At 45.7% G+C, this 25,194-nt stretch overlaps 1 protein-coding gene across 1 annotated transcript in view; it reads right to left on the minus strand.

Moving 5' to 3' along the window:
* plxna2 (plexin A2) overlaps nucleotides 1-25,194 on the minus strand; it is a 378,156-nt gene that overhangs the window by 214,143 nt on the left and 138,819 nt on the right. The window contains 1 exon segment of the mRNA XM_051924812.1: nucleotides 17,199-17,333. Coding sequence (XP_051780772.1) covers nucleotides 17,199-17,333 — 135 coding nt within the window.

The raw sequence follows: 25,194 nt of genomic DNA on the forward strand, positions 1-25,194 counted from the left end.
ATCAGGATATCAAAAAGACGACCCGTCGGGCAAATGTAAACCACCTGAGAGGGTTGCCCTCCTTAGGACCCCGGGTGACAGCTCCTCTGCCACTGTGAGCTCCACCACAGCAGCGCCCGACTAAATGAAGAGCTCAGAGGAGTTCATTGCCTGTTTAAGGGCAAAGCAAACACGTGTAACATCGGAAAGCGGACCACCTGCATACATTCCTCTGACAACCCCCCCGCCACTACGTCTCACGGAGAATAAGCAGGCGGGTCGCAGGGTCAGCCACGTTGCTGTTCAGACTCCCGTAGCCCTTTCTTCTTCATTAATAACCCTGTTTGTGTCAGCCGAGGGAGACAAATGAATCTAAATGCAGATGCAGAGATGGGGTCAAAGGCAAGGCCGGGACCCTCGACCCCTGATCCGCAATGCGGGGATTGAAATCCAATTCAGACCTGAAGGCACATTAAAGCGCCACATCTTCTCTTTTCTTTTTCTTTCCATCACAAGGTGGCATGTTATGCCTAAAGGGACAGCAAACAAGAAACGTATCAGTTGAATAATCGAGTGGAGGGCTTCCAAATGCTGCAGAAATTTACAACCCAGGCTGAGTCGGCCTGGCGCCCCGTTTCTCTGGAGACCGCCAAGAATTAAAACCTGCCCAAGTTGGGATCTCTCCACCCTGTAACCTCCCTGTGACCCAAGAAGTCTTTTTTTTTATTTTAAAGCGGTGTATTGAGATGCTCGGTGACAAACTGGTGAAGAATGGGACAGATGGGGGGGGGGGGGGGATTGGCGTGGAGGGGTGCTAGCAGAGGGGAACCCACCTAAGAGAGAAGTAGAGGACTAGCAATCAAATCCTGCCATGCAGTTTGGCTCCCTAATGCTGAAAGGTCTCTCAGGAGGAGATTGATAAAGGGTTCAAAAGAAGTGGTGTAGTCGGCAGGATCGAGGCCACAGAATCTCCGAGCTTCTACCGTGGTGGCAAGGGCCGTGAGTTGAGACAGAACTCCAAGATGAGACCTCACTACCGCACTCCCCCCCCCCCCCCCCCAAATAAGCACACACACACACACACACATACCCTCCTCGCTTTAAACAGTTTGATTGCAGATCAGACGTAACACTTCTGTAGAGATCATTTCTCTAACACTGCGTTTCCCACCTTGAGTGGGGCGGCTGACCCCCAGACGAAAACCTGTAGCAGCATCGCAGATGATCACCAAGGTAGACAAGCATTGACTTGATTCATCTAACGTTGTGGTGATTGAGCTGGACCCCCCCACTCCCCAGTTAACGCAACTGAGCAAAATTCGGACTGGCATGTGTCACCACACGGCTTTAACAGGTTTGACTCTGGTCATCCTTCTCTCTGTTTACACCCCTAGGTGCCTAGGAAAATCTGTGGGGTTCACCAACGTACCACTGTCCTCATGCCCTCCCACACCCCCCTCACTTTCCATTTACACTTCTGCATTCCAACCGCCAGCGTCTCCATGAAGCAGCTCCAGTGACTTATAGCCACCAGTCTGCCCAGGTCTGACCTCCACAGGGGATCAGGTGAAGAACCAACCAGCGGAATTCAGACGACGCCAAGCTACCGGACATGATGGGGTTAACCCTAAGGATCTGAAGGAGTGCGCTGGCCAACCGCGTGAAGTTTTCAGAGTCTCGATCTACAAAGGGTTCCTGCTTGTGTGGTGCCAGTCCTCAAGATGTCTGATCTCAGACGTTATGAACGCTAATATTAGCTCACTTGAACCCTTTGGTCAGAACTGCACCGAACCTTCAGAGATTCACATACCAGGACAACAGGGTGGATGAAGCAGAAAGCCAGTCTGCCATCTGGAGAAGCGGGGTGGCAGGGTGAGGTCTGTGGTGCATTCAACACCATTCAGCCCAAGCTGCTGGGGGAGAAGCTCCTGTCAATGTTGCTTGATGCCACCACCGTGTCCAGGATGATGGACCACTTAACTGGTGACCCACAGTTAGTGCAGCTTAGCACAGTGACACGGTCATAGGTGGTACAGCGGTTCCAGAAGGTACTGAACTGTACCCTGTAGACCTCAGACTTCAGATACAATACCAGACTTGATGTTTTGTTAAGAAGAATTAAGTGGAGAGGACTAGTGAGCCGTGTTGGGATGAATGGCCTGTTCTCGTCCAGATTGTCCTAATGTTCTGATGTACTGCTTGAAATGCTAAATCATCTCATCTGCAGAAATTTTACAATGACACCTCCACCATTGGGTGCATCAGTGGTGGGCAGGAGAAAAAGTACCGGCCACTAGTGAGGGAGGCTGCTGAATGGGGCAGATGGAACCACCTAAACCTCAACATCAATAAGACCAATTAGATAGTCGTAGATTTTAGGAGGGTCAAGCCCACTCTGCCCCTGGTTCTCATTGATGGTGAAGATGTGGAGGGGGTACGATATACAAATACTTCAGGGTGCAGTGGAGTACCAGAACAGAGACTGTTGAGGGGAAGGTTCAGAGTCGCCTCAATCTCCTGCAGACATTGAGGTCATTTGGTGTCGCAGCCCACTCTGTGGTGGCCAGTGTCGTTTACTATGTGGTAGTGTGCTGGGGAGATGGCGTCAGTGCAAGTGGTGTCAGCAGACTAAGAATCTGATCAAAATGGCTGGCTCAGTCGTGGCAGTCAAGAAGTGGTAGAACAGACAATCACAATCCTGGACATAAATGACACTTCGAATCTCCACTTGGTAAAAGACTGAGACATCCGCACGACTGCAACGAGCGCCATCTGAAGTCACTTCTACTCTCACGCCATCAGGCTCTATAATGAGTCACCCCATGGCGTAGGTGCCATTGTGACCTCTGTGTGCCGAATGGCATTGAGCTGGGCAAGCAGACAATGGCGCCACGTGCCAATATACTGTGTCAATAAACCGGCATCCTGTACTGTACTTTAATTATGAACAGTTCATGTTACATGACGATTTGTACCTCGTTAGCAGACCTAAGATTACTATAACTGTACTCTTCTGTATATGTGTGCCTTCTGTCTGCTGCTGTAACCCTACAACTTCATTTAGGATTAACAAAGTCTCTATCTATCTATCTATCTATCTATCTATCTATCTATCTATCTATCTATCTATCTATCTATCTATCTATCTATCTATCTATCTATCTATCTATCTATCTATCTATCTATCTGTGTATAGTGCCTTTCATATCAATCTATCTATCTATGTGTATAGTGTCTTTCATATCAATCTATCTATCTATTATATAGTGCCTTTCATCTATCTATCTATCTATCTATCTATCTATCTATCTATCTATCTATCTATCTATCTATCTATCTATTATATAGTGCCTTTCATCTATCTATCTATCTATCTGTATAGTGCCTTTCATATCAATCTATCTATGTGTATAGTGCCTTTCATATCAATCTATCTATCTATCTATCTATCTATCTATCTATCTATCTATCTATCTATCTATCTATCTATCTATCTATCTGTGTATAGTGCCTTTCATATCAATCTATCTATCTATGTGTATAGTGTCTTTCATATCAATCTATCTATCTATTATATAGTGCCTTTCATCTATCTATCTATCTATCTATCTATCTATCTATCTATCTATCTATCTATCTATCTATCTATCTATCTATCTATCTATCTATCTATCTATCTATTATATAGTGCCTTTCATCTATCTATCTATCTATCTATCTGTATAGTGCCTTTCATATCAATCTATCTATGTGTATAGTGCCTTTCATATCAATCTATCTATCTATTATATAGTGCCTTTCATCTATCTATCTATCTATCTATCTATCTATCTATCTATCTATCTATCTATCTATCTATCTATCTATCTATGTGTATAGTGCCTTTCATCTATCTATCTATGTGTATAGTGCCTTTCATATCAATCTATCTATCTATTATATAGTGCCTTTCATCTATCTATCTATCTATGTTATCCTGTCTACTATGCTAAAATTAATATCTGTCTATAATATAGTGCCTTTCAGATCTATCTATCTATCTATTTACCTCGCATATCTGTTTTAAAGGCCCCATTTTCCAGGGGCACCCTGAAGATCCCTACTGAGCTGCCCGTCGCTCTGCCCGCCACTCTGCATACTCACGGCCGCCACATAAAGGACGCCTTTATTTAGCGAGTCAATTAACTGATGACCTCAGATTCAACCCTCCCCAATTCCCAAGCAGGCTCTCAGAATCCTGTCTGGGCTGACAAGACAAAAAGGCCAGAAACGACAGTCCTTTTGGTGCAAAATAACAAAGAGGATGTCATCAATAACCCCCGGCAAACATATTGACAGCCCCACTTGTTCTTATTTGTCCGAATGTCAATAATAAGTGAACTGGAAGCGAGGCATGTCAGCCAGGGCTGGAAGAATGAAGAGGGGGCTCCCCCACTAGCGTCCAGAGAAATGCTCCCAAGCTGATTTCATGCAATCATTCCTAATATTGCCAGTTTGCTCAAGAAAGGGCATCTCACAAGGCAGGAGTGTAGCTAGTGGTCTATCTCCCCCCATGTTATCCCCACTCCAAAGCCCACCTTTAACCACACATGCTGGTGAGCTACAGCAGCTCAGGCGCACCAAGCAGGTGTGGAGTCCATCGCTGACATTTCACACAAACGCCAATTATTACTTCTTTGCACATTTTGTTTCCTTGTTTTTTTGAACTGAACACCTGCTCTTGGCATTCTGATTTGATGAAGACCCCAAAAAAAACTAAACGTTGACTAGGTTCTGCTTTTTTTTTAATATTTGTAATTGCATGTTTGAAATTGCACCTCAATGTCTTCCATACTAATCACCCCCTATGTCACTCTCCTGTACGCAGTACAAAAGCGGCCCACGTTACACAGTGAGAAACAATTTAGTCACGTTCTGCCGCGGCTGTCAGGACATTGCCAGAATAATGAAAAAAATAAGAAGTAAACGGGTACCCAACCAAAAATTACAGCCCTGCAGGCACGAATATTATCATTTCATTACCGGAAAAGTGCACAGCTGTGAATAAACAAGCTCTGCTGAAAAGCTCCAGCCTGCCAGCAGGCAGACCTGCACTCACTGGGGAACAGTGACGAGCGGGCCACATGGACTGGGCACCAGCTTGGGAATACGAAGAGGGCATGAGTCAAGGCCTGGCTGGATGATGGGAAGTTAGACCTAATCTGAAATAAGGCTTGGACCAGGCAGTGCCAGGCAAAACATGGCCTGCTGGCAGAAAATCTAATGAAGTCGGCCCTATAGAGAGAAAATAAGACAGACTGGGCAGTGCCAGGTAAGACTGGGCCTGATGATGGGATATCAGACCAAATCTGTTCTATAAAGAGTGAAATTAGGCTTGGACCAGGTAGTGCCAGGTAAAATGTGGCCTGCTAACAGAAAATACAATGCAATCGGCCTTATAAAGAGAATATAAGAATTATACTGGGCAGTGCCAAGTAAGACTAGGTGTGATGATGGGATATCAGAGCAAATATGCTACAGTATATAAAGAGTAAATAAGACTTGGACCAGGCAGTGCCAGGTAAAATGTGGCCTGCTAACAGAAAATATAATGCAATCGGCCTTATAAACAGAATATAAAACTTAGACTGGGCAGTGCCAAGTAAGACTAGGTGTGATGATGGGATATTATAGCAAATATGTTACAGTATATAAAGAGTAAATAACACTTGGACCAGGCAGTGCCAGGTAAAATGTGGCCTGCTAATAGAAAATACAATGAAATTGGCAATATAGAGAAAATAAGACAGACTCGGCAGTGCCAGGTAAGACTGGGTTTGATGATGGGATATCAGAGCAAATATGCTATATAAAGAGTAAATAAGACTTGGACCAGGCAGTACCAGGTAAAACATGGTTTGCTGGCAGAAAATCCAATTAAACCAACCCTATAGAGAGAAAATAAGACTTAGACTGGGCAGTGCCAGATAAGACTGGACCTAATCTGTTATATAAAAAGTAACTAAGACTTGGACCAGGCTGTTTCAGGTAAAACTGGGCCTGATGATGCAATATCAGACAAAATCAGCTCTGTAGAGAACAAATGTGTCTAGATGAAGTTAGACCAGGTAAGACTGGGCCTGAAGATGGGATATCAGACCAAATCTGCGATAAAAAAAGTAAATAAGATTTAGACCGGGCACTGCCAGGTAAGACTGGCCTTAGTGATTCAATACCAGACCAAGTCAGCCTTATAGAGAGTAAATAAAACTTGGGCCAGGCAGTGTCAGGTAAGACTGACCCTGATGTTGGTGTATCAGATCTAGACAGAGAAAATCTAAATACGCTAGGCAGTGCCAGGTATGACAGGTCAGGTCAGGTCAGGTTGGGGAGCGTGCACTGGTACAGCCCACCACACGATAAAACAGCTCAGGATCCTGGTTGGCAGAGGTAGACACGGGTTCAGTCCCACCCTCTGGAAATAACCCTCTATCTGTCGCAGCCAGGTCTTATGTGGGCGTCTTCTTGACCTGGTCCAGCCGCTCGTGATTCAACAATGAGGATCTTGTGATCCGCATCACTCTCATGGAATCACACCACGTGGTCGTAGTGCCATAACAATGCAGGTAATGTGCCACATTCAGGACTCCAGGTATGATGAAGCCTAATAATAGGGTATCATACCAAATCACTAAATCACAAGCTATACTAGGAGATATCAAGTACAACGGGGCCTAACGATAGCATATCAAACTAAATCATTCTTGTAGACAGCAAATCCATCCAGGCCACACATGGCCAGGTAAAACCAAACTTGATAACAGGATATCACACAAGATCAGTTAAAAATAGAGGAAGTCAGACTAAAGTAGACTATGGGATATCAGACCAGACCATATGACAGACAAACAGCCCCATACGGATAAGAAACAATAAGAGATGTTCTACATGGAGGATAACATATTAGATCTGATCAAATCTGGTCTAAAGGAATCAAAGCAAACCAGATCAGACCATTATGAAGAATTATCAGACAAAGCTTGGCCTGCTAAAATGAGATCAGACCTGACTGGGTGTGAGGTGACCAAACAAACCAGAACAAACCATTATGGAGAATAATAGACCAGATGAGCCCTGTGTAAAGCTTGCCTAAATCTACAGAGATCAAAGCAGAACAAACATCACGTAAGATCATGTCTTGCTTAGGGGTTATGAGAGGTAGCAGGCCAGATGAGACCATTATGGAGGCTTATCAGACAAAGCTAGGCCTGCTATAATGGCATTAGACTTATAGTTATTGGGTGTGAGGTGACCAAACAAACCAGATCAGACCATTCTGGAGGCTTATCAGACAAAGCTTGGCCTGCTAAAATGAGATCAAACCTAACTGGGTGTGAGGTGACCAAACAAACCAAGTCAGACCATTTTGGAGGCTTATCAGACAAAGCTCGGCCTGCTAAAATGAGGTCAGACCTATTTGGGTGTGAGGTGACCAAGCAAACCAGGTCAGAACATTATGGACAATAACAAACCAAATGAGCCCTGCGTAAAGCTTGTCTGAGTCTACAGAGATTAAAGCAGAGCAAACATCAAATAAGATCATGACTTGCTTAGGGGTTATGAGAGGTAGTAGGCCAGATGAGACCATTATGGAGGCTTATCAGACAAAGCTCGGCCTGCTAAAATGACATCAGACCTAACCAAGGCAGATCATTATGGAGAATGTCAGGGGTGTCCTACTAGGGGAATGTCAGACTTAATCTGATTCAGAAATTAAAGCAGGTCAGATATGGCCATTAAGGAAAATATCAGACAGACCTACAGTAAGTTACATGTGGAATATCAAACATAGTGGGTTCTAAAGAGAGACCAAAGCAGACCAGATGAGATCATTATGGACAACCTCAAACAAGAGGACCTAAGAGAGTAAACTGGGCTTGAGGATGGGATGACAGAACAGCATCTGTTAAGTTTGGTTGTGCTGTTAAGATATCACACACTAAATCAAACCTGTAAGGGCCATTTAGAGCCAAGACCAGAAGACTCGCTGAGATGTTATCACACAATTGCCACCATGAGCTTAGGACATCGCATTGGAACCTAAAGATCAGGTAAGTAGAGAAGGGCATCAGACCAAACTGAGCCTACAGCCAGGAAACAGTTTAGACCGGGCCTGTGAAAGACGGTGTTGGGCAAGACAGAGCCTGCTAAGAAGATAACAGATTCAACTTGGTCCACAAAGATACCAATGAACAAGACCAGACCTGCCAGTGGATATCACAGAGATGAACGCCGACCTGTGAAGAGCACACAAAGGCAATACCGGGCCAGCCGGGTGACACCTGGTTTTGCAAAGGTGGTATCTGATGAGACCCAGCCTGCTGAGAAGACATGATCCAATGGTGTCGATGGAGAATTGGGTAAACCCGATCAGACCCTGTGGGAAAGCACTGGCAAGTCCCAGTGTGTACTGAGAGGTTGGGTGAAATCTGGCAAAACCGGCGCAGTGATCTCTGAGAAGAACATCAGAAAGTAAACCATTGAAAAAACTGACCAAGACATCAGTGTCTGGGAACAGAACAAAAGTCAAAGATTAGAAAGAGGGTCAAAAGATGAACCTGCTGGGATCCGGCAGACTGAACAAGCAAAGCAGGAGATGACGGCGAGCGGAGGAGATGCTACCGGATGAAGCTGTCACCGTAGTCTGCCTCTGTGATCCCATCACTGGAGAGCACAGATAGGTGTGTGCCACAGTCAGGCAGGGCTTCACTCTCACACATCCATGGCATGCTGCTGACCGTGCCCATTTAGTTGGGTAGGCATAAGGTGGGACGCAGAATACACATGTAGGTCTGGTTTGTTTCTGATGTATTTGAACAAATCTGTATCCTCATTATTGCATTTTGCCTTGAGAGCTGACCATGGTGAGGAGTGATGTGCAAGAAAGAAGTAGTTTGTACTGTCACGTTGTGTTTCTGTGGTGCCAATAATAGATTAGCCATCCAGATCTATGAAGAAGATTTCTTGTGTGTTGTATTTACCCCATTTATTGACAAACACTGCATGCCCAGCCTACCTGGAAAGGGTTTTCTCTCTGAATTTTGTGGATTCTTGCCATTAGTCCAGCCCTTTTGACCACTTTTGACTATTTGTCTGAAAGCCCACATGTTTGACCTGCACCTCCTTTCTACCATTCATTCTTCTTTACCTTGTTTCTTGGCTCAATGGCTTGGTTTTTATCAGCTGTGGGACCCTCTATAGTCAGGTGTGTGCGTCTTTACTAATCAGGTCCAATCCATTGAGTTGATCACAGGTGGCCTCCAAACAAGGTGTGGAAACATCTCAGTGGGGATCAATAGAATGGGCTGGACCTGAGCCTGACTTCAAGTGTCACAGCAGAGGGACTGAATACTTGGGTCAAAGGGGGATTTCACTTTTATATTTTTATTAAATTGGCAGACTTTCTAAAATCCCGTTTTCACTTTGTCATTCTGAGTGTCGCTTGATGAGGATAAAAAAAAAATAATACTTGAAATGATGGGCCAGAAGTCCACATGACCGTCATCATCATCATTGAGTCCTTCCATGTGAACCCTGAATACCATGAGGACTGATTGTGAGGTCACTGATGTTAGGCTGAATGCCTGGAGGGGTCTGGGTGGTCTCGTGGCCTTGGAACCCCTGCAGATTTTGTTTTTTTTTTCTCCAGCTGTCTGGATTGTTTTTTTTTGTTTGTTTTTTCTGTCCTCCCTGGCCATTGGACCTCACTTTTTATTCTATGTTAATTAGTGTTACCTACTTTTATTTTTTATATTTTGTCTTTTTTCTCTTACTTCATCCTGTAAAGAACTTTGAGTGACATCATTTGTATGAAAATGTGCTCTAGAAATAAATTGTTGTTGTTATCATCCATCCATTATCCAACCCGCTGAATCCGAACACAGGGTCACGGGGGTCTGCTGGAGCCAATCCCAGCCAACACAGGGCACAAGGCAGGAAACAATCCTGGGCAGGGTGCCAACCCACCACAGGACACACACAAACACACCCACACTCCAAGCACACACTAGGGCCAATTTAGAATCGCCAATCTACCTAACCTGCATGTCTTTGGACTGTGGGAGGAAACCGGAGCGCCCGGAGGAAACCCACGCAGACACGGGGAGAACATGCAAACTCCACGCAGGGAGGACCTGGGAAGTGAACCCAGGTCTCCCAACTGCGAGGCAGCAGCGCTACCCACTGCGCCACCATGCCGCCCTGATGTTATCATAAGCATACATAATAATATAAAAAAGTGAAAGGGTCTGAATACTTTCTGAGGGCACAGGAGTCAGTGGATCCACCAAATTCACATCCATCACGTGCTGCGAGACGGGGTTTTTGGAGTTCAATACTCCCACAGCAAAATGTTACATAATCGAAACAACGGGAACAGTATTTGGAAGAAAGGTGGAAAAGAACTGGACGAGATTTACATTGCAATCAATAAAGCACACAAAGCAGGCATTCAGACAATACAAATATACACCTTGTGACAGGCGGCCAGGTCCCATGCCCGGCCCAGGACGGCCCTTCCACATTAGATTCCGGGGGAGCAGCCATGGGATGCACTCTACGTCCCCCGGAATGCGTGGTGGCAGCCCTCCTGGGTTACATCGGGGCCACAGGAGTGGGACTTCAGGACTCGGACCTGTTGGGCTCCGTGGCCACCACCCGGAGAAGCTGCACGGCTTAATGAGCCCATGTGGGCTGGAATGCAACCACACCTGGAAGTGCAGCCTAATTAGGCCCATTACCACCTGGAGCCGGGCTACAAAAAGAGCCACTACTCAAGGGCCAGAGTCGGGAGGTGGAGGACGAAGTTAGACGGGAGGAGTGGTGGTGCCAGAAAAGTGCTTTTGGGACTGGGTATTGCCTGTGGGGTTCACGGGGAAGATGTGCCCCACCGGTGAAGAAAAATAGAAGTTCTTAGCATTTGCCACGTTGTGACGATGTGGGTTCAGCTCCGTGCTCCCATCGGCTGTTAGGGAGCCCTTGAACCCAACACCGTCGGTAATGTCGCCGATGAGCTAGACAGTGAGGCAATAACATTTGAGCAAGGGGATGATGTATAAAATGTGCAAAGTGCTTTTATTCAAACAGTCAACGAAAACAAAGTGCAACAATGTTCAAATCAAGTCCAGTGCTTCAAAGTCTTCATTAAATAAATAAATAATCCATAAAATGAAACGTGGAGGTTAAAATCAATAAATAGAAACATCGTCTAAGAATAAACGAGATTAAAAATCCAACAAGAAGCAATCCTTTAAAATTACAAAGCCCGGTGTCTTCCTTTAAAACATGGCGGCTCCCCTGCTACTCCCATCTGGGCTGGAACAGCTGCCCTTCGACCTAGTCCAGTAGCCCTCCAACCCTTGGCTACGTCGGGCTCCCAACCGGACCAAGACTTGGGTTATTTTCCCAGCGGCCAAGGCACTCACTCTGGGGTTACACCAGCCCAAAGCCTTCTCGACTCCCGCTCCTATCATAGGTGAAGTTGATTCCTCTACTGGTCACTCCAGCTACTTAGTCGGTGATTATTTATTTAAATAAAACTGCTGGCCTTTGCTGGGAGAGCTGTGGACCCATAACACCACACACGTGCCTCAGTGTGAGTCTGTGTCGGGTCGGGTGCTATATAGCGTCCATATCACAACCTATATGGGCAAAAGTATTGGGACGCACCTCTTAATTATTGAATTCAAGCATTTCAATCAGGCCCATTGCCACCGGTGTATCTCATCAAGCACCTCGCCATGCAGTCTCCATTTATAAACATTTCTGAAACAAAGTCGGACATTCTGCGGAGCTCAGTGAATTCAAGAGTGGAACAGTGATAGATAGGATGCCACCTTTGCAATAATACAATACAATACAATTTATTTCTTGTATAGCCCAAAATCACACAAGAAGTGTCGCAATGGGCTTTAACAGGCCCTGCCTCCTGACAGCCCCCCAGCCTTGACTCTCTAAGATGGTTGGTGAAATTTCATCCCTGCCAGATATTCCACAGTCAGCTGCATGTGGTATTATTGGAAAGTGGAAGCGTTTAGGAACAACAGTGACTCCGCCATGAAACAGAAGACCACATAAAGTCTCCTTTGTTTTTAAAGTCTTTCTTCAAATGTGGCACTTGGTGCCACGGCCCACCTGCCAAGTGGTTTTGCCTGCCTAAAGTAAAGTCATCCCTGATGGAGGAATCATCGGGTAGAAGGGGGTCCTTTCATTGGATTGGCTAACTTAGCTGTGGAATGGCCAATAGGGGGAGGCAGCTTGATGGCCGAGGTCTCCAGGACCTGCGGGAGAGGTGAGGAGGCGGCAGGAAAGAGAGAGGATGGAGAGAAAAGAAGAAAGCACTGAGCACTAAATAAAACGGGGTGTGCCCTGCGTCTGTCTGTAGACGGGCTGATCTTCCACAGTATGCAACTCTTAACAGTTCATACTTAACTCTCATTTTTTTTTTTATATATTTCATTAAAAAGAAAATTCCTCCTGAATGAAAATGTCACCTCACCCCATCCACAAGCATCACTCAGCTGAAACAGCTGAGAGAACTGACGGCCAAACTGAATCTGGTAGGGGGTCCCAGCAGAAATTGGAGGGCCACACGGGGTTCAGACACATACCCCCCCTAAAAACAAAGTGTCAGAACTAATCGTGTTTTAACATAAATGTGACCTGCCCTGCTGAGTCTGCCAAGCGGCGCAGACAATTAACAGACCCTACGGGCACCAGATGAGAGCGGCTGGAGGCTGGACGCCACCCCTGTCAGACGGGATCAAGAGGGGTCCTGCAGAGGACCAGAGGAATGCCAGGAATGTATTGAAAGACTATGTGGAGTGTGAGTGCGTGTGTGTGTGTGTGTGTGTATGTGTTGCTGCGTCGGCGTGCTCCAGTTCTCACTGGTGCGAGGTGCAAACAATTCCCATTTCCTTCGGCTCACTAGCCACAGAACTCATTTCCTCCAAGCAGGAGTGAGCGAGCGAGAGAGAGAGAGAGAGAGAGAGAGAGAGAGAGAGAGAGAGAGAGAGAGAGAGAGAGAGAGAGAGAGAGAGAGAGAGCGACCGGGCGAGCAAGCGAGCGAGGGAGAGAGAGAGAGAGAGAGTGAATGAGCGAGCGAGAGAAGCCCAAGTACAGCTAAAGCCGGCGCAGAAAATGGAATTTGTGTGATGGTTTTACATTTCACAGCTGAGCACTTCCCGAAATTGCCAATGTGAACACTCGGCAAGTCTTTCTCTGGCTTTGTGGGTATGTTTTTTTAATTATCTTGGAATTTCTGAGTTGTAACGTTTTGACAGCGGTGGCCGCGTCAGTAACCTTTAACCCCTGCCTGTCCAGCAAGTTAAAGGAACTCGCTGTGGAACGGTGTAAGATCCCAGCTGAGAGGGGCTTGGAGGAAAACACACACATGTGCACACTCGCCAGCATTAATGTTACAGAAATAGTCCAAAGAAAACAACAAGGTGGGCCTGTCCTGCTTGGTGGGTTCTGTGTTCCCCAACCTCTGGCACCCAACAACAGCATTACAGAGTCCTACACTTCCCTGCTTTCTGTTCCTCATTTTGAATTCAAGGTGGTGGTAAATTTTGGAATAGCTTTGGTTAGATGAAGAGTGTGTGTGTGTGTGTGTGTGTGGGTTGGGTTTGCTTTAATGAAAGAAAAAATTGCTCAGGAGACTGTGAACAAGGCGGGCTTTGATTTTCCTTTCCTGACGTTTCCCTTCTTCTCTCAACACTTACAACTTAACAGCCAGATTTGTCCTCTTTTGAAGGTTTTAAGGCACAAAATGAGCTAAGAAACTTCTTCACCGTATAAACCGATTACAGACACCGAGGGATTAGAGTGATTCACTCAAAGGGAGAAACAAAAATGGCATTCATAAAAAAAAAAAATAATAATACCACTTGCTGTGCACGTCAGAGGAGCCATCGACGCTGGGCAGAAGAAATGGACGCTCGGCCTCCTTCCTCCACTGGCCACGTCCGACTTCCAGGGCAGGAACCTGGAATTCCTTAAGTATCCGAGTGCCTGAGATCAAATGTCCGACAGCTGAGAACCGCGTGGCCTGAGGTGTAAAAACACCAACCACACTGCGGAGTCTGCCCCCTGTGCTTAAGGGGACTCTGTGGAGCATTGGCAGGGTCCACACCCAACGGATTCACTTGTGTCTCTTATGTCACATCAACCTACAAAATGACTACGTCACCTTAAACACTCCCAGTCCCAGCTCAACCACTGACTCCCAACTCCACCTCACCTCTTTGAAATGGTCTCAGTGACCCCCAGCTGCGCCCCATGTCACGCTAATTCAGCTTAACTGCTTCACAGGAGGTTCTATGACACCCTGAGTGTCCACTTCTAGATGGGCCACTGATGTCATTAAGTGATCTCCTCCATTGTCAACTGGCTGTAACTCAACAGTTAATCAATGGACAGGTAAGCGGGGCTCCATTTGTGTTAAGCGCTTCTGAAGCACAAATCGGTGTCTTCATGTGCTCATTATGTCGTTTGTAATTTGCATCCTAGTTGGATCTGCCTGTGGATTTCTTCGCTCAGTGAAGAGCTCTAAACGAAAATAAATGGAACTGAGTTATTCCTGATATGATCCCGAGTCACCTTAACCACCCGAAGAGGAGCTCCTGTGACGGTGTGACTGTCCGGTCTCAGATGACCCACTAGCTTCAAGTGAGGCCACTGACGTCCTTATGTGATTGTGATCACAGTCGTCTCAGTGCACAATCTCAAATTAGCCAGTGAAACTAAACGTGCACACTGATGTCCAACACGATGTCTAGTTAGGTCAACTCTGTGACGGAAACACCAGCATTTTTGGCCTTCGTTCTGCAAATTGACATCAAATCATAAAATTGCTCATTAGATGGTCCAAAGAGTTCATGTGTCCAGTCCCATTTAAGCCATCGATTTCCACCATGTTGTCTGCTTAGCTCAGTTCCTATAACATCATCTCTAGGACACCAGGACTGAACAATCCCAGCTCTGCCACTAACGTTCCTCATAACTCTACTCATTAGTCGATTCTGGGACACATTAGGGTCTTCATGCCCAGTTCTATTGTAGCCACCTAGTCCCACAGTCTTAGTGTAGACACTGGTGCCCTACACAAAGACTAGCAGGCCAAGCTCTTTCAGTGTAGTCCTTAACTTGACAGGAAAAACCAATCACAGCTCAGTCTGTAACATACAGTAACTCATAACACTACTCATTAGTTGATTCTAGGTCACCTCAGAGCCACTGTGTCTAGTTCATTGTTAGACACTTAGTCCCACGAACTGCGCCCGATTCAGCCACTGATGTCCTACATGATGACTAGTAGGCCTTCACTGTAGTTTCTCAGAAAGCAGGATTGACCAATCCTAGCTCTGCCACTAACATAATTTATAACACCACTCATTAGGTGACTCCAAGTCACCTCAGAACCAGTTCCATGTTAAGCACTGATGTCCTACATGGTGCTAAGTAGGCCCAGCTCCTTCAATGTAGCCTCTTAGTCACCAAGGTTGACATTGCTCATTAGATGATTCTGAGCGACCTTAGAGTTCATGTGTCCAGTCCTAATTTAGCCATTGATGTCCAACATGATCTTCTTAGCTCACTTCCTATAACCTAATCTCTAGGACACCAGGATCGAACAATCCCAGCTCTGCCACTAACATAACGCATAACTCTACTCATTAGTTGATTCTGGGACACCTTAGTCCCACAGAGTTAGCACCATTCAGACACGGATACCCCATATGATGGCTAGCAGGCCGAGCTCCTTCAGTGTAGTCTTTTAGACAACAGCATTAACCAATCACAGCTCAGTCTCTAACATACAATAACTCATAACTCTACTCCATTAGTTGATTCTAGGTCACCTCAGAGCCACCGTGTCTAATTCATTATTAGCCACTTAGTCCCACACAATGTGCCCAATTCAGCCACTGATGTCCTACATGATGACTAGTAGGACTAGTAGTCTAGTTCATTGTTAGCCACGGCTCATTAGTTGACTCCAAGTCACCTCAACACCAGTCCAATGTTAAGCACTGATGTCCTAGATGTTGCCAAGTAGGCCTAACTCCTTCAGTGCAGTTGCGCAGACACCAGGACTGGCATTGCTCATTAGATGATTCTGAGCGACTTCAGAGTCACCATGTCCAGTCACATGTTATTCACTTTGTCCAGTTCACCCCCTTGATATTCCACCTAATGACTAGTTAAGCCAGTATAATGTTCAAGACTAACCAATCCCAGCTCTGACACAAACCGACTCGTGACATCACTCATTAGATAATTCAGAGACACCGCAGAGTTTCATGTCAACCACTTAGTGTCACTGACTGAGCCCAAATCAGACACTGACCCCCTGCATGGTGACCACTAGGCCAAGCCCCTCCAGTGTAGTCTCTCAGACAACAGGATGGACCAATCCCAGCTCAGCTACTAACATAAACTTGTAACTCAACTCATCACATAATCCAGACTCTTCATGTCCAGTCCAATGTTAACTACTCAGACCCCACAGCCTGTGCCCAATTCTGCCACTGATGTTCTACATGATGACTGGTAGACTTGGTGCCTTCATCTTAGGTTCTTAGACAGCAGGCCAATCCCATCTCTGCCACTCACATAACTTGCAGCATTACTCAATAGATGATATTGAATCATTTCAGGGTCTCTGTGTCCAGTCCATGTTAGCCACTTAGACATATGGATGACCAAGTCCATCACTGATGTTCCTACATGATGACTAGTAGGTCTGGGTGCTTTGGTGTAGCCTCTTAGATACTAAAATTGGCCAATCGCAGCTCTGCTACCATCATAACTCATAACTCAACTCGTCACATAATTTGTGTCCAGTGCCATGTTAGCCACCCAGTCCCCCAGGCTGAGCCTAGTTGAGCCACCGATGTCTACCACAATGCCTAGCAGGCCTACTTCCTTCAGTCTTCCCAGTTCCAGCTGTGCCACTAACTTCACTTGTAACTGCAATCCTTAGATAATTCTGAGCCACCTCAGAGTTTCCACGACCTTCAAGTCCTATGTTGGCCACTTAGTCCCATGGACCCCCAAGTTAGGTGATGACTAGTAGGCTGGACTCCTTCAGTGCAGTCTCTGAAGCTCCAGATCAGTGATGCAGCCTGGACAAGCCGCCCCCACCATGTCCCCAGAGGCCACGCCCACAGAGCACCTACCTGTCGCTCAGACATGACATACAAGTAGTTCCTGTCCACCGAAAAAGCCATGTCACGAAGGATGGGGCTCCCGTCTCGAATGGCGGAGATGGTCTCGTACTGCACCCCTCCATGAGGCGGCCCATCCACACGGATCTGATGTGAGAAGAGAGAGAGAGAGAGACCAGTTGGTTAAAAGGCTTAACAGAATTAGACACCCCACTGGAGGCTCTTCATCGTCCTTGCCATTGGCCACACTCTCCTTCACACTCTTGCAGCCCGTGGTCTTTGGTATCTGCACACTTACAAGAACTGTTTTCTTACACACCTTCTTCTTTTTTGAGACACTGAGTAATGAACCGGCTTTTGATTTTGGCTCAAAGCGGCGTGGGGGCCGTGCCAAGTGCAGGCCGTGCCCCATTAATGCTCTACTCATCAGCAAGCACACGCGGACTCCACTCAACGTCAGCCTTCAAGGTTACTCCTGACTTTGTCTTAAAGAAAGAGGGAGGAGATGCAGACCTGGCACTCAACTTCAAAAGAGGCCAACACGTGTAAAAGGTCAATGGAGGGAACTAAACGTGACAAACGGGAGCCATGGATAACGTCTCCATTCATCTACCCGCTCATTCACTACCTCCACCAGCACAGGGTCACAGGGAGCCATGGACTACATCAGTTGTAATGGTGCATAGAGGACACTGCAGAGACCCTCACTCATACTGGGCTAATTTAAACCATACTGGGCCATTTAAACCAACCTGCATGTCACCAGGATTAGAGACTGAAGAAAAGGCGAGGAGAGACGGGGGGAGCTGGGAATCCAAAGAGAGGAGACGAGAGGTAGCATGATCACTCACTCACTCACTCACTCACTCACTCACTCACTCACTCACTCACTCACTCACTCACTCACTCACTCACTCTCTCACTCACTCACTCACTCACTCGCCCACTCACTCACTCACTCACTCAGTCACTCACACACACACATTCACTCACTCACTCACTCGCTCGCTCACCCACCCACTCACTCACTCACTCAGTCACTCACACACACACACTCACTCACTCACTCACTCATCCTCTCACTCACTCGCTCGCTCACCCTCTCACTCACCCACTCACTCCCTCACTCACTCACTCACTCGCTCGCTCACCCTTTCACTCACACTCACTCACTCACTCACTCACTCACTCACTCACTCACTCACTCACTCACTCACTCACTCACTCACTCACTCACTCACTCACACACACACTCGCACACTCAGTCACTTAGTGTGTGTGCCCACTCCTCTAACTCTTTTTTACTGTAATTATGATTCTGTTTAGCGTCTCTGGTGGGATGGGTGGGAGCTTTGGGGGGGGGGGGGGGGTGTTTCTCCTTCTTCTTCTTCTTTCGGCTGCTCCCATTAGCGGTTTCCACGGCAGTTCATCTTTTTCCATAATTTCTCTTTTTGTTCTCCCAATGTCCAAAACTCACCAATTTTTGTTTTCCTTTCACTGTACTCTTTTTATCATTTTATCAATAAAAAAATTTGATCACAAAAACAAAAAAGGTTTAACCCCAGGAGACTCAGACCCAGAGCAGGGTCCAAGCCCCAGCAGACCCCCAGTTGTTTGCAGAGACCATTCAATCACTGAAGCCCACTTCAGCGTCACTGACCGCCTTACAGTAACACGCAAGTTTATGGAATATGAGAGGAAACTCAGACAAAGGGGGCGGTAGAAGCATCACATGCATTTTGCCCCCGTAGGTCCCAGCTACTGTGCCACTAGGCTGCCCCTATAAAGAAAGTACATTTCTGCCCACTTAAAAAAAATAAATTTAAAATATTAAGGAATTATTTGTATAAAACAAGTGCCAGCTGATTGGAAGTGCCTGCCATCAGCGCTGAGACCATATTGTGGTGCCATGTGGCCCGTCAGGACATCCCTGCCTGCCCGCCTCCCACACCAGACATGGCCCAGTCAGGATGCCCCCGGGTCACGCCAGGGCAATTCAGTCAGCCTGGTAGATCCGAGTAAATCCCCCGATGGAGCCTGAGACTGTTTGAATGAGCTGGGATGAGAATGTGAGATCAGCGTCGGCACTCCAAAATGTCCTATGGGGGGCTGAGGAAATACCCAGGTGAGCGAGCGTCTGAGCTCCAAAGCCCGCCTGGGTGAGTCGCCTCAGGTGCCTGTCAGCCATCTCCTGAATATCACAATCCATCCGTTTCATGCTAGGAAGCACAGGGCTGTCACCAGGCCTGACAACGAGGCAGCCGGCGTGAGTGACAGCTCCAACGTAAAGGAATGTGACGGCTGTCAGTCACGCGGAGGTCCGATTAGGCGGCGGGCGCCGCTGCGGCTCCCACTGGCGGTGTGCTTTAGCGAGGCCTTCTTAAACAGTCGCCACTCCTCCTCCTCCTCCTCCTTCTCGCTCGCTCGGCTTTTACCCAGATACGACCCTGCCAGACGAGACCCTTTGGAGGTTAGCCTGACCCTCAAGACGCCACCGCTTACAGAAATAAAAATTAATCACCTTTTCCTCGTTAATGCAGAACAGCATGCGAAAATGGGATTTGCATTAGCGGTGATTTCTCCCATTAGAAAGCCATTAAGAACCCAGCTGGTCTGCGAATGAAAAGACGATGAAGCAAAACTGCAGTAAGGTGCTCTGCCACATGGCCTTGCCTGGCTTTGAGGGACTGAACGAGGGCACTAGGATGGTCTGGCCAGTGGGGGGGCCGGCCGTGATCTCACTTTCACCCCAGGCTTCCTAACATCTGTCAATTTGACCTTTAATGTTCAGCCTTTAGTCTTACAGCTGTACAGACCCCCTCCCCACAATGCCACACACAGGTGCCAGGTCACCGGTCACCTATGCCCGCTCCAGTAGCGCTTCCTTTTGATATCGTTCTAGACTCCTGGAGGAAGTAAGGTGAGGTGGGCAGCATTTGAGTGACCTTACTGTCTCCACCCCAGCATGCCAGTTAGTGAGGAGGTGAGAGAAGACCCAAACGGCGGACTGGATTAAAAAACATGAGGGCCTGAGGGGGCTGGCACAATTACAGTAGTCTGATTCCACTGAACACCTCACGAGTGTCAAAGGACTGGCATATGAGGTGCCATTTAGGACATAAATCATCCTTCACCAACGTATACTATAGACTGGCCTTCAAACCTTGAGGATGGGAGTTCAAACCCTGCTGCGGGCACTGGGTGACCACCGGGTGACCATGAGAGAGTCACTTCACCTGCCTGCGCTCCAAATGAAAAAGACAAACAAAAAAAAAAACAAACAAATGTGACTAATTGTATCTCTAATGTCAAATGAATAAATAAATATGAATACTGAATACTGAAACATTTACATTGAACTTTGAAGTGTACAGAGTGACACACACACAGCTGACAAATTACACACATACGCTACACACAGCACTGAACTTTACAATGTCCACTGAAGAGCCCGGGCTACGTACTAAAATGTATACACGCTATAGGGAAGTGCAACACTTCACCCTGAAAGCACACCCAGCTGAGAGGCGTACAGTGGAACAGAAAAGCGTGCAGTCCAGAGTGAAACGCAGCGAGTCCGACTTCAAGTGCAAATCCTTCAGACTGAATTTAAGTAGCGTGTCAGTCAATTAAACACACAGCGCGGGTTTTCAAGGAGGCTCCAGGATAGGCTCCGCCCCTGACACACCCACACCACGCCCCCTCACGCAGAGAGACCAGGAATTGGATTAAGCAGTTTGGGGAATGGAATTAAATGAAAAAAAAAGACAAAGGAATTTAAATAAATTTTTAAATGAAATCGATATGTAAAAAGTCTAAATTGGTGTTGGGTGCATAAATTCCGGGTTGGGGGTGGGAATCATAAGAAATGAGTAACTTCATGAGCTAGAAGTACAGGAAAGGCACTATATAATAGATAGATAGATAGATAGATAGATAGATAGATAGATAGATAGATAGAAGGCACTATAAAATAGATAGATAGATAGATAGATAGATAGATAGATAGATAGATAGATAGATAGATAGATAGATAGATAGAAGGCACTATAAAATAGATAGATAGATAGATAGATAGATAGATAGATAGATAGATAGATAGATAGATAGATAGATAGATAGATAGATAGATAGATAGATAGATAGAAGGCACTTAAAAAGAGATAGATAGATAGATAGATAGATAGATAGATAGATAGATAGATAGATAGATAGATAGATAGATAGATAGATAGATAGATAGATAGATAGATAGATAGATAGAAGGCACTATATAATAGATAGATAGATAGATAGATAGATAGATAGATAGATAGATAGATAGATAGATAGATAGATAGATAGATAGATAGATAGATAGATAGATAGATAGATAGAAGGCACTATATGATAGATAGATAGATAGATAGATAGATAGATAGATAGATAGATAGATAGATAGATAGATAGATAGATAGATAGATAGAAGGCACTATATAATAGATAGATAGATAGATAGATAGATAGATAGATAGATAGATAGATAGATAGATAGATAGATAGATAGATAGATGGATGAACGGCACTACAGTATATGATGATAAGTGTTCCTTATTAAAGTGTTGGTATGTCGTGTGTGTCACCAGACCTCAGTACATAGCAGTGAGCGGGTACGCGGTGTTACCTGGAGGTTAAGGCTACAGACCCTGAAGTTTGTGTGACCCCCTAAACAAGTCACTTCACCCGCCTTCACCTGAAAAGCCCAAAGAACTGGAGCCGGTTGTATCTGTAATGTTGTTAAGTCACCTTGATGGAGGTGCCATCCAAACAGTAAGTAATAATCATAGTAATAATTTCAACAATAGAATGTGTGTTCATTTCACCATGGCGGGCACACACTGGCATATGTATATGCGTGTCACTGTATGTTTTATATGTTTCAGTGCGCGGGTTTTCAAGGAGGCTCCAGGATAGGCTCCGCCCCTGACACGCCCACACCACGCCCCCTCACGCAGAGAGACCAGGAATTGGATTAAGCAGTTTGGGGAATGGAATTAAATGAAAAAAAAAGACAAAGGAATTTAAATAAATTTTTAAATGAAATCGATATGTAAAAAGTCTAAATTGGTGTTGGGTGCATAAATTCCGGGTTGGGGGTGGGAATCATAAGAAATGAGTAACTTCATGAGCTAGAAGTACAGGAAAGGCACTATATAATAGATAGATAGATAGATAGATAGATAGATAGATAGAAGGCACTATAAAATAGATAGATAGATAGATAGATAGATAGATAGATAGATAGATAGATAGATAGATAGATAGATAGATAGATAGATAGGCACTATAAAATAGATAGATAGATAGATAGATAGATAGATAGATAGATAGATAGATAGATAGATAGATAGATAGATAGATAGATAGATAGATAGATAGAAGGCACTATAAAATAGATAGATAGATAGATAGATAGATAGATAGATAGATAGATAGATAGATAGATAGATAGATAGATAGATAGATAGATAGATAGATAGATAGATAGAAGGCACTTAAAAAGAGATAGATAGATAGATAGATAGATAGATAGATAGATAGATAGATAGATAGATAGATAGATAGATAGATAGATAGATAGAAGGCACTATATAATAGATAGATAGATAGATAGATAGATAGATAGATAGATAGATAGATAGATAGATAGATAGATAGATAGATAGATAGATAGAAGGCACTATATAATAGATAGATAGATAGATAGATAGATAGATAGATAGATAGATAGATAGATAGATAGATAGATAGATAGATAGATAGATAGATACAAGGCACTATATAATAGATAGATAGATAGATAGATAGATAGATAGATAGATAGATAGATAGATAGATAGATAGATACAAGGCACTATATAATAGATAGATAGATAGATAGATAGATAGATAGATAGATAGATAGATAGATAGATAGATAGATAGATAGATAGATGAACGGCACTACAGTATATGATGATAAGTGTTCCTTATTAAAGTGTTGGTATGTCGTGTGTGTCACCAGACCTCAGTACATAGCAGTGAGCGGGTACGCGGTGTTACCTGGAGGTTAAGGCTACAGACCCTGAAGTTTGTGTGACCCCCTAAACAAGTCACTTCACCCGCCTTCACCTGAAAAGCCCAAAGAACTGGAGCCGGTTGTATCTGTAATGTTGTTAAGTCACCTTGATGGAGGTGCCATCCAAACAGTAAGTAATAATCATAGTAATAATTTCAACAATAGAGTGTGTGTTCATTTCACCATGGCGGGCACACACTGGCATATGTATATGCGTGTCACTGTATGTTTTATATGTTTCAGTACGCAGTGGAAGCGTTTCAGTATATAGATATATTAACTGTGAAGAATTAATTAAGCCTTAATCAGTACTTCATAGTGGGGTACTCAGTGTTAAACTGGGGGGTCTGAAACTGAAGCTGGCATTCTAAAAACACGAGTACATTAAAAGGGGATCCCAACAGCACAGACAGACCCCCCATCAGTCACTCAGTCAGCAGCCTGCATTACAGACGGCCCTGTTTCTTGTTGTTTTGATCGATTTTCACATTTCATACTTTATCTTAATCTTATTCACTCCATCCCACATGACAGAGAAGGATCAGGATCTGCTACAAGAAACTAGAAAAGATGGTGACCTGAGGAGATCAGAGGAAGACGGCATCATCCCCTCACCACTTACCCTACCTGCGTCCAGCCTATGAGTCTCCATTTCATGTCACTCTGTGCTGCCTGCCTCCCTCCCTCTCTCTCTCTTCCTCCTCCTCCTCCTCCTCCTCCAGCTAGAGTCGACGATGACCCCGATGTCACAGCTCGCGTCACAGAATAACGCTGCCAGGTCTCAATGTGCCACCCCCACCCCCCCGCCCCAAACCCTCGCCCCCCGAAGCCTGATGAGAGAGTCTGTGCTTCCACGGGCCGAGTCCTCCATCTCTGCATTCAGCTGTTTTTAAGATGGTTTCCATAGCAACGGCCAAGGCAGACCATCCATTATGGGGGTCTGCTTGTAATTTAATTAATCCACAATGACTTGCGGCACAGCAGCTCTGATGCAGCCCACATGGTGAGGAGCAGGGGGCGGAGAGAGGGGCGATCACATGATGTCAGTCACCAGCCGTGGCCCGCGCTCTCATTGCACGATCAGTCAGAACCAAACAGCTGGATGTGACGTGCCAGGCCGAGACTGGACAATGTGCCCTATCTTGGCGGCCGCCTCTCTCGCTCATCTGAGACCTGACATTTTCTGGTCTTGTGTTTTTGTTCCAGTACACCACCTTCATGTTTAGGCACTGCGGGCCTGAAGATCTTCTGTTTGCATATTCAAATATGACGAGAGGGTCCAGAATGTCCACGGGGTGCACTTACTTTTTCACACAAACATTTTTTTTTCTTTTTTCCATAAACCAAAGCGCCATCAGCGTCCCTAGACTTCTGTCCGGAGGCGGTGACTGCAGCCAGTCTGCCGAGTGTAGAAGTGTTGGAGTAATCTTGTGTTCCCAATCTCCAATCCGCCATAATCCATTTGAACTGAGATATGAGCTCCTTCCTCCTGATCCGGAGACTGGATTAGCCCACGCGGCCATGACGGCTCTCTTGGCTCTTTATTCTGTAGTTCAAGCTTAACTGAGACAGTGTCCAACTTTATGTGCCATACTGCCCAGCCCTCCCAAACGGGTGACAATGGCATCACATCCATCGGGGCGATCAGCCTCCCCAGAAGGGGGCGATGAAGGGCAGCAGGTAAGGGGCCATCTCTCCTCAGCTCTGCATGAAAGGTTGTGTCAAATCTGAGTGAGTGTGCCCCTGGCCATGGTCTGTACTGCCCACTATCACCTGAGCACATGCATACAAGTAGACATTAGAAGAGGGCACCTCCATTGTCCTACAGGTCACCTCTCATTAAACCCCGGGCTACAGGGGTTCACCTGCCTACACTAGCTCACCCTCATTCACACATCTTTAAGACCTCAG

This window comes from Erpetoichthys calabaricus, chromosome 3, assembly GCF_900747795.2.
Source record: "Erpetoichthys calabaricus chromosome 3, fErpCal1.3, whole genome shotgun sequence".
Taxonomy (NCBI): Eukaryota; Metazoa; Chordata; class Cladistia; order Polypteriformes; family Polypteridae; genus Erpetoichthys; species Erpetoichthys calabaricus.